The 11,278-nt window shown below is 42.7% G+C and overlaps 1 protein-coding gene across 1 annotated transcript in view; it reads right to left on the bottom strand.

Moving 5' to 3' along the window:
• The window catches only part of galntl6 (polypeptide N-acetylgalactosaminyltransferase like 6), a 257,597-nt gene that overhangs the window by 1,482 nt on the left and 244,837 nt on the right, over positions 1–11,278 (bottom strand). The window contains exons 9-12 of the mRNA XM_066718126.1: positions 9,695–9,802; positions 7,673–7,894; positions 3,182–3,298; positions 933–1,082 (exon numbers count right to left, since the gene is read on the bottom strand). Of these exons, the coding sequence (XP_066574223.1) occupies positions 933–1,082; positions 3,182–3,298; positions 7,673–7,894; positions 9,695–9,802 (597 nt within the window). The remainder of the gene's footprint in view (positions 1–932; positions 1,083–3,181; positions 3,299–7,672; positions 7,895–9,694; positions 9,803–11,278) is intronic.

The following is an 11,278-nucleotide window of genomic DNA, read 5'->3' as shown; positions in this document are numbered from 1 at the left end:
CTGCGGCACAAGAGAACGAGAGAGAGAGAGAGGGAAATAAAATAAAATAGCGGAATACAACCCCGTAATGATTTAATCCTTTTTTGCTTATCACGCTCCAGTCTCCCCCCCCATCCTCACACAAGCACAAGATTACAACCTGGGTGCAATATAAGAAGTGGAACTTTTTAATCAGAAAAGTTTGCTTAATTTCATGGGATTTAAGTTCAAGGTTTTACCCCGTGAAGAGGAAACTGATGTACTGCGGATCGTCTTTCTAGAGCCAGCCTTATTTCACCTGCATGCCTGATTGTGAAACTAGCATCTGTGTCCTTGCGTAATCTCTCAAAAACAAGGATCTCGGCTCCAGTATTTAACCGTTTATCAGACTCAGACCCTTACCATTGCCCATGGAGAGGACAGCAATGGATCAGATAGAGGAGACTAAAATGTAGACTTATCAATGAGGAGTGTGGAGATTTTGTCTTGCTAGAAAGCATTGATGCCCACATGCCCTCACCCGTAGCATATGCGGTCAATGATCTTGAAATACGAGCCATTTATGTGCGTCTAATGGTTGTATAGATTTCATATAAACAGTTGACATTATTCTAACCTATTTTGGATTGTGTATTTACACTCAATTTGTTTTATGGTGCAAATGGTTTCAACCGATTTGTTTCAGCGATGCAGGTATTAGCATTTGCTCTGTACATATGGCCTCATTTGCAACATCTGGGAATGGAATGTATTCTTACATTCTGGAACATCTGCACACAATGAAATAATAGCCACTTTTGCCTTTATTTTCTGCATGTCCGAGTGATTGATTTATGGGGGGTCCCTCAAACAGCTTCCCAAGATCCAGCCCCTCTATAACCGATCGCGAATGGCCCTCGCAGCCAGCGGCACTCGTGTCTCGTTGTAGGGAGCGATCGGTGGCGTCTGTTTACCTTCCGGTAGCGCCAGTGCTGGTTGCCCTTCATGCCGTGGCAGTCGTACAGCGTCACCGGGCTGCTGTGAGAGATGGCGTCGAAGCAGAATTTGCGGGTGTGAAGCGGATCTCCGGGCCTGATGTCTTCTCTCCAGCCGAACGTGAAGATCTACAGGAGAGAGAATGACCTCAGCCACCAATCCATGTCACCGATCAGCCATGCCCCCCTCCAGCTGCTGTTACAATCTAAGGTGGTAAGGTGGAGGAAATGGCCTGCTACCCAATCACAGTTTGTGTTACTCAGCTACAAAAGGGGGGAGGAGCTAACCTGTGGCCGTGAGCAGTTGAGAAATAAACCTTGGATCATGTCATGTATATTATGTATCAGAATAAGCATAATATCATTTTGGCATAAATATATTTTTGGCAGGCAGCAATTAATTTTGATTTACGAAAACTCCTGCCAATAGCCCAATTTCCTTTCACTGGCATTTTGAAAGAAAAACAACATTTGAGTAATATAATTGTAAACTGACACTAATTAACTATTAGAACAAGTTAAACTTAAAACATGGGGTCTCTGCGAGCTCTTCAGGAACTTTCTCTCCCCTCTGGGAAATTTTCCAGCCAATGAACCTGCGAAAAAGCTTAACAAACAGGCTTACAGCGCTACCCGTTTAAGTGCTGCGTTACCGAGTGATTGAGAAAGAATTTAATAGAGTATAAAAATATGGGAGTGCAATCTCATTGTTAGTAAACACGTTCGCACATTACGACACGGATGTATCTGTTTTCAGGAAATGTGTTAGTGTTTTAGGATGTCATGTCTAATGTGTTTCAGGATGTGTTAAATACAGACGTGCTCACACATGCACACTACACAAGCATCCTACATTATGTTTTTATTGTAGAGGTTAAGGCAGTGGTGAAATTAGTTGTATATCCTCCCACAATGAAAGGAGTGTATCAGCCATTGTCTTTTTGCTTTAATTTCTAATGTTAATACAGTGTCATCACTGAGTCGGACTTGTGCGAGAGGCATGCAAATGAAGGGAACTCGTTATGATTATTACACGATAGCCCAGGAGATGCTGGCAAATGAGGAAACCTTTTGTATTCTTCTATGTACTGCAGAAAATAAAAACAGCAGGGACCGCCTGTCCACATATCGCTGATAATTAGTCAGAGAGCATCAGAAGATTTACTTTAGTAATAATGCTGCAAGGCCTCAGAAATGTCTGTGCGTTTTTCTTAGCCTATTGCAGATACACTGGCTGGAACAAATATTTCCCATAAGGGAGAGAATTAAAGTGACTTAAGAGCTTATGGAGACGGCGCAATCTCAAACGTATTATCTTTATCAGCCGTGGAACAAACCATCACAATCCAGAATGCTGAACAAACGACATGATTGAAGACCTCGGTAATAATAGTTTGGTGGTGTATATGTATCAAAGTCATTAAATGAGCTCACAGTCAAATGCAGGAGCAAAAGGAACCGAGAATACAATGTAATGAAAAGATCTTGTGCTTGTGAGTTCCAAGGGATATTAACTTCTGCTTCGCTGTTCTTTGAATCAAAACCAGCCAAATCTGTCCTTTCCTACAGATCACACACAGCGGTGGTTGTAAATGCTCCACAAACATGTTTCTTAAGATTTAAAGTGGATTTAGGGATCTTCAACATAGGGTTTAAGTTTACAATCGGTCAATCTTTGAAAACTAAAAATGCATCTTATTGATTACAAATTTCACCACTTTTTCACCCAGATTTATTGATTGCGCAGTGCATCCTGGAAACCCGCGCGGAGCAGACAGACGATTGGATGGGCTGGATTGCAGACCAACCAATTAGGATGGTCTACAGAGTGTTTTTCATAGCAGATGCCCCACTCAGAGGCCCCCTTGATTGCAATTGAACTCTGTCTTTGATTCTTTCTTGTCTAGCAGATTTCATCCACTTCACAGCATATTACCCCCGTGAGCTAATTAACTGATATGATGAGTAAGAGTCTTATCACAAGAAATCAGACTTAACTCATGAGATGATGATCTTGCTTCCTCAAACATGAAAGCCCCAAATCAACTTCAGAACAGTAACGTACCAGTATGCGTCTCTGGAGTCTCTCTGCGGCCGCCCCCCGGATCCCTAGATTAGATGTTATTGACTTTTTGCGACAGCCAGCTATTTCTGCACGTGGCTCACCTAGCTCTCAAGAGATGAATGCTGGATTCTGTAAGAACCTGCCCCCTTCTCAGGAGGGTTACCTGCTCATGTGACCAGGTGCGCTCTGACCCGTCCTTCATACACACATCCAGTCGCAGCTCGATGCCCGTTCCTCCGTGCTTGCTGTCGATACACAGGCTGGAGGCCACGCTCCGGATCTGCACAGACGACACGATAAAGGAAAAAGCGGAACAAGATCAGGCAGGAGATGGTGCTGCTGTCGTCATTTATCTCACCTGCAGAACAAACTCAACCCTTCACGGACAACATCGGTGAAAGGAAGCTCAACCCGGGAGGCTCGGACAGAAAGAAACTCCTACATGCCATCCATAGGAGTTTTTTTGTTTTTCTCTCCTCCGTGCCTAAATGGTTCACTTACTTTATTCTAGATCATGTAAATTGTTTACAGGTCTATATTTTATTTTATTGTAATTATGTATTATTTTATTTTGCAGTACATTTGTTGTATGTTTACCAGTCTGTAAAGCGCTCTGTGGCTACCCTGCGAAGGGCGCTATACAAATACAAATTGATTGATTGATTGCTTGAAAGACATCCGCAGTCTGATGTGATGCCAGATGCTTCAACTTCCTGAATCAGCAAGATCATTCCAGACCAGTTATTAGTTCAGAAATCTGTCAGGCCATTCAAACTGGTAGACTGTCACTGATCTTGTTTATACCTTTAGACATTTTCTGGGGGGCTTTCGAAGCAAATACAATAAGTGTTTGAGATCCTGGTCAGCTGGCGTGAGATTCTCACACATCTTGTAGTCCACCGGCAGATCAGAACAGTACTGATTTATTTAATGAAATACATACATGCAGAAATAATCTATCTTAAGCATCACAATTCAATGTAGTCAGAAACATGACCCTGACCCTCAGCTACAACTTTCACAATTTATCACAAAACATGGTGTTGGAGATGCGCCTTGAAGTCTCTGTTTCCTGCAGCTAACCTTGGCTTTCAATCCAGTCGCTTTCACCCATAAGCTCTCGCAGTGTTTCATTATGTAGTTGTGGAGAACATGTTTTCTTCTTTGCTGAATGAATACCTGCTTTCCTTTTTTAAAGCTCCCTTTTTGCGATAAGAGTCTAAAACTGGCAGAATCTGACACGATCTGCCCGATCTCCACGAGGTGGCGCGTTAACAAGTGGTGGTCGAGGTTGCGGATGCATTAGCACTATGACTTTGCTTGACACCAAATCTTTCTTTTTTCAAAAACGTAGGTGTTTTCTCCCACTCAAGTTTGTAATCTGTATAGATGGTTCTCCTGTGTGGAATAAGCTCATATCTGTAAATACCTGGTAGAAATGCACGATTCTTATATTATTTGTATGCCGAAATCGGCCTGTTTTTGCCGTGCATGAGTTCCCCATGTTAACGCACACTGCCCACCCCCTTTGGTTAGTATTCTCAAATTGAAAGATAACTGTTCAATGCTTTAGTTGTGCACGTCATGGCTTCTTCTCCCAGGGGCGGATGTCAGGGATGTCATTATACATATTTGTCCCAAAGCAGCGGTGTCTAGTGTGAGAACAATCGACCCAAACTGAGCTTATTACAGAGACAGGTCTGTTCTGAAACGGATTATTACATTCTGCTTGGTCTTTTTAGCGATTACTGCCTAATACTGCCATTACATATTGTCTACCTTCTCACCAAAACGAGCCAAGCAGCGTTGAAGTAACGCCAGAGGAAAAAAACCTGCTTATTTCACTGCGAATGGTCTGCGCTGTGCATCCCCTTCTGTCAGGCAATGAAAACAGCTGAGCGAGAGAGCGAGAGCGCATGTTATAAAATAATTATATGTTCAGAACTGGGACACAGTTAAATGTAAGAAACCAAATGGGGATTTCTTGGCACTGCTTTCCAGACTTCCTGCTGAAATCAGTTTGAAATTCAAAGATTGAGAATAGATCCCGTCCTCCTACCCTGGCATTAAACTGTTGAGGAGCGGCACGTTCATCCGAGAGCGGCATGTCTTCAGTCTTTCTTTGAAACCATACCTCTCAGGATCCAGTCTTGACACACGTGGCGCATAGAGAGCTCTGGTAAATTGTGATGAAAGAGTCGCACTGAGTCCTTAAGGGTTAATATATTTCTTGAAATCTCTCTTTAAAATTTGATTTTTTTTTTCTTCCATTGTCAAAGTATGCAGATGAGCCACACTGAGTTGGAGTTCTCTCTCTTTCCGTGTTGTTTTTTCTCTCTTCTCTTCTCTCTGGAGATACTATTGTTAAAACGCTTGGTTTGAACAGAATATTACATTTTTCTCCTGTACAATCTTTTTGTTACATAAACATCTAGTCTAAACAGGAATATTTGACTGCAGTGTATAGGATATCATTTATTATAGATGTAAATTAATCAGACTTTTAATGCAAATCCCCCTGTAACATTTAAAGCTTTTAAATGACAACTTTTCCACCCATGAAGCCTTATACTGAAGTGCGAGCTTATCGTAAAAATACAGGAAGAAACTTTAACATCATCTCAATTGAAGAAGCAGTTCAGTCTCTAATTATAGTCTAAGCCTCGGTGGGAAGCAGAATTAAAACTGGGCCTTGTGTTTTGCAGGGCTCTCTCTTTTTTTCCACCATACCTGTTTGAAATGCAGCAAGACACCAATTTCAAGTGCCTCGAAAATGGTGCTGAATACCTTATGAGGGCCTTTTATTGTTTAATATATCAATGGAAGTGACAGGGTGAGGGGCTGAGATTGAGCAAGTCAGGATATGAAGCTGTCAGCTTGAAAGTAAAATGAGTAGCAGTTGCCAGGGAGAGCGGTATTTACCAGGCCATAAATCTTCCCACTCAGTTTTTACTTTCCATCTCCTTCAGCTGCCGATTTTCTTAGTTAAGACTGTCAGACTTGATATGCAGCAACTGCCTGACTGGGGGCTAATGGGATTGTGGGATTTTATACCAGTGCAGAGCGACCTGGGTGTTATATGGGAAACAGACAGGTCTCTTGGAATTATTGTTCCTGTCGATGGGTGGAATTCCACATTCGTCAGAAGACAGAATTTAAGGCGATATCAGTGTCAGAGAAAAAAAACTTGTGTTCGCATTATTTTGACTAGTATGGTTTGATAGATTGAAAGAGATTGATTGGTAGAAATGATGGGTGTGTGTGAGGGGAACTGCGAGAAACGTGAATGCATGCTGGCAGTGCATCGACCGACACAGAAAAAATGGTAGCTATGCAAACAAAAGTGACTGAGAGGCAGAGAGAGGAAGACGAAAAATGAAGAAGATTGGCAGAAAGTCCGGCACTAATCCCGTCCATAACCGTTACTCCACATTTCTTAAAATGCAATATTTCGCGATGATAAATAATCTCGGATGGGCACTAAATTATGAACACAAAATTGTTGATAAGCAGTATTATGAAAGCAGATTATGATCCTAAACAGGCAGCCAGGCTAAATCTAAATGAGAGGAAAGAAGTAATAAAAACTAACGATTTTGCTCTTTCCCCCTGGATGTCTGATCTTTAACTCTGGTGCACCGCACACAACAGTTTGACGAGGGATATCCGCATTTCGGTGCCAGTGACCGATAACCTTTATTTACAGAGGTGTCATTAAACCTGCTGGAAGCACAGATGGTTCTTGACAATGACAGAGGGGGGAGGGAGGGAACTAAACAAAAGCAAATGCCCGCTGAATAAAAATGAAGTCATCAGTCATTCGCACTTCAGCTGAGGACTGTGTGTGTACAACTGATCTGTTTTTAAAGCTGAAAATGTTTATTTTTTATAGGCTGCAATGCACAACAACAGCGTGAGTTTACAGAAGCGGCAGATGGGTTAATCTTTAATAGCGCCTTTCAAGGGAAGGTTATTAAGGCAGAAAGACTCTGCTTCACAGCTTTTCAGCACCAGGGCGCAGGGGGGCAGATTGGCACGGCTGTATTTTAAATTCCATTTCCACTAAGAGGCAGCCTTGAACCTTGCTGCCAAAGAGCCCACCTTTTTATTTCCTTTTCCATAATGGCAAAATGATACAACAATGTAATCCTGTATTAGCGTATTGAAGTAAACCGAAATTCAATCTTAAACACATTAAGGCTTTCGCCGCTCCACGCTTCGGTACACAGGCTCATTATAATAATCCACGCATGAGTGAGGAAGGGACACAGGCGTCTCTGCCCAGACAGGAGAGAAACACGCACAGGTGTGGGGACGAAAATCCCTTTTACATCAACCGCATTTCACTTTTTAATCTCTGAGCCTAAAACTGGGACTCGAGTCATTACAACTCTGATTATCACCAACTGTAGTTATTCAGGTCATGAAATTGTCGTGATTTATTTGAAGGGGCATATACTAGTAGTTAGCGATCAGGTTTTAAGTACGTTAATATGTTAATTTAAATATAATTTTGTTGTTAGTTAACAGATTAGTCAGTCCGTTATTTATTACAGGTATGCGAGGATTAGGATTAACAACTAGATATCATTACTGAACGTGTAATATATACATAAATATCTGTTCATGTGAATCCTGGCAGGAGATTTCTTACCTCTCCCCAGGCTGCTGGCAGGGGCTCCACCGGGGGGTAATATCTGGGGATGTCCCAGGCCACCGCAGCCATGTACCACTTGAAGTCCTTGCACTTGAGGTGTTTGCGCAGCTCCTTCTGCGCCGTCAGGTCTCCGGTGGAGAGGTGTCGGTACTCCGGCCGCCTCTGGTAAATGTACTCTGTGAATTCGTCCATCCACGTCTCTGCCACCCGCTTCAGATTCTGACCACCATCACAGAGTGAAACAAAAGAAAATCACATCAGCGGTTCACAATATACTGATTTCAAGATGAATAAGATATCTGTGGAATAGGTCACGGGTTTACGCTTTCTTCATATCATTCAGTGTGATGTACAGAAATACGGATTAAAATGTTACCTAAGAACATAAGAAGTGTCCAATCGAGAGGAGCCCATTCACCCCAATTGACAATGGTGTCAATTAATAACTAAGTGATCAAGGATCCTATCCAATCTGTTTTTGAATGTTCCCAAATTGTCTCTTCAGCCACATCGCTGGGGAGTTTGTTCAGATTGTGACGCCTCTCTGTGTGAAGAAGTGTCTCCTGTTTCCTGTCTTGAATGCCTTGAAGCCCAATTTCCATTTGTGTCCCCTGGTGCGTGTGTCCCTGCTGATCTGGAAAAGCTCCTCTGGTTTGATGTGGTCAATGCCTTTCATGATTTTGAAGACTTGGATCAAGTCCCCACGTAGTCTCCTCTGTTCCAGGGTGAAAAGGTTCAGTTCCTCAGTCTCTCAGTAGGACATTCCCTTCAGACCTGGAATAAGTCTGGTTGTTCTCCTCTGAACTGCCTCTAGAGCAGCGATATCTTTCTTGAAGTGTGGAGCCCAGAACTGTCCACAGTATCCAGATGAGCTCTAACTAGGCCTAACTCTTACTTCATGTCGAATTACCTATTATTACATATTACATCAAGTATTACCCTCTAAACCTCACTTTGGACATGAGATGTGTAATTAACTTTATTTTTGTTGTCCTGCTACTTGACTTCTCACAGATTAGATCCGCTATTGATTTTTGGAGCCCTGTGGGGATTTCCCCCTTGTCCTGAGGATCGGTATTTCTCATCTTCAGCTTTTATGAAAACAAAACAGTGTCTTTATTTTCACTCAGACCTGACACAGCTTCCTGTTCCTGTGCCAGATACTGTCAGAATTATAACTCCATTGAGGTTCAGAGAAAGCTGACAGCGGGATCTCCCAGTGCCTGAATCGTCTGGTAACTAAACACAAACTTTCTTTGATTGACTGCATCATTATTCTGCTGCACCTCACTTTGTATTTCAGCCCGATGCCTCCTGCTTTCGGAAGTTCTCTATTTCAAGTACGTTGTGGCCAAAGACACAGAAAACTTTCCAACTGAACTGTTGCTCTCTTAAACCTGTCTAAGCGACTCTTAACAGGTCACCAATTAGCGATGCACAGACACAGGTGGTAATAAAATTGTATCAAACACTCCTATAATAAGCATCATTAATTCTTTATGGGCTACACTGGATCAAGCCCAGACAGATGGCCGTCGTAACAGCTCGTCTAAATGAGTTGTAAAACCCAGCACTCGGTACAGGGTCAGAGCTGTGTTCTCATGTCAAGTTTCTTTCTTAAAACAGTTATATGTTACTTTTATTTTTTGTTCCTAGTTTAATTTGGTGTTATAAATTATTATGCAATGACTGTTCGTAAGCATGGGTTCAAACAATAACTGAACTGTTTCTAAAAGCATCTTTAATGTCACACTGATATCAATGAAAAAGTAAAGTCAAACACACTGCTGGGCGATGCGTACAAGCGCCTACTGCTAATTTCCTGCCAGCGCTCTCAACCCCACTCACCGCTCTTCATACAAAGCAATTTCTTACTCCCAATTAGAGTGACTGTCTGGCTCCATAGCCCCGGGACTCTTTCAGAGAGAGCAGGCTTTTAAAATTGCCTTTAAACTGAATAACATTAGCCTACAAACCTTTTAAATTAATGTATCGATCCTGCCCTCGTAGCCCACTTACTCGTGCTAAGCTGGTTCCAGAAGGGACTTTGTAAGGGACGTACTTCCTGTAGATGTGTCCGACTCTGGAGCAGGGGACGTCGTACATGCTGCCCCCACACATCCACACCTGCGAAAGACATGAAACATACAAGAGACTCCATACACACCTTTTCACACGTTTAGTGTTGTGAGAGTTTGTTTCACGTGTGTTGTGGCATGATTCCCGGGTTTAGGGGTGGCAGTCGTTTTTCCTGACAGAATCTGAGATGTTTTAATGTCTGTTTTGCAAACTTAAAAAATGAAAAATACAAATCGCCTTGTGTTGGGTGTGTTTTTGGTCTAACTCTTCTACCCCTCGATGGCACCAATCTTGTCCTCTTGAAAGTGTACATGAAAGCACCTGCAACGAGGCCGTCTCCAGCTCACTGTGGGAGAACAGCAAGGGGCCACAACTGCAGAGTGCGATATTGTCATTTCTGACGGCGGGCAGACAGGAAGACAGGAAGTCACACAGTCTAGACGCTGGCGTTTAATCTCAGCTTGACGGGCAGATTGTGAATGCATACCCTAGTTCCAAGTGCTCATCTTAAAGACACTGGTGGTCTTGCAATGCAGCTTACTTTTAAAGAAAATATCTAATGATGAGTAAAAGGAACAGAGTCCGTCTGCGTTTTCAAACTTTCTCCCCCCCACTCCCCTCTCTCTCATCCTTTTAAGCTATTCTCCAGAATCTCCTACAAACTTGCTAAACCGCCATCTTTGATGTGCTCCTGTTGTAATACTGCTTTGTTAAAGCACTCAAGAGACTTTCGGGATTTAAATCAAGCGAAACTGTTGATATGCGCTGACACGCCGCCCGAGCCGCAGACGAGGAGATGTGGGACGTGCTGGCGATCGCACCGCAGTGACAGATGGGAGCGTGTCTCCCCTCACACGCCCAGCCCTTCCTCTTGCTCCTCTCGTCGTCCGGATCCCTTGCGTGTCAAACATTTCAAGGCAATCTCGTGACAGCTTCAGCGAAGGGTCAAGCTCACTTATTACTGATTCTTTCAGAGACGTTCTTGGTGTCTTTGTCCTCAGAACTAGCAACTCAATACATCACAGCGACGCATCTTTGTCGACGTGGGCTGCTGCATATTTAAATATATGAATATGGAAAGGTTAATCAGGGCCACAAAAAACAAACAAAAAAAACAGGCATGTCACTTTATTACTCTGCTTATACAATAAGCTCAAGTGAGAGTCTGACAGCTGGGGGAGATATATTTCCAAAAATGCATTTTGTTGTTACATTAAATCCTGATTTTAACCATCTTACGAAAAGCATTCCCTGCTCAGCACTATGGTTGAGTTCTGCATCTTTCCTTTTCTCGGTTGCATCTCTAGCATAAGCAACAATATATTCAGCCTTTTTTACAGAAAGGACTAAAAAAAGACAAATCACGTATGGCGAATCCCGGGGAGGGAGGTGAAACTGCTGAAAGAACAGCGTTTGAACTGATTTCCTCTAAAAGAAGCCATCAAGGAATAGCAGACTAAAAGCACCTTCTTTTTTCTTCTTCTTTACACTTAAAAGGAAGGACGGTGAACTTCGGGTCAGCAT

Source organism: Amia ocellicauda, chromosome 12 (genome assembly GCF_036373705.1).
Source record: "Amia ocellicauda isolate fAmiCal2 chromosome 12, fAmiCal2.hap1, whole genome shotgun sequence".
Lineage (NCBI taxonomy): Eukaryota > Metazoa > Chordata > Actinopteri > Amiiformes > Amiidae > Amia > Amia ocellicauda.
The sequence above is the reverse complement of the archived record's forward strand: the minus strand, read 5'-3'. Positions and strand labels throughout refer to the sequence as shown.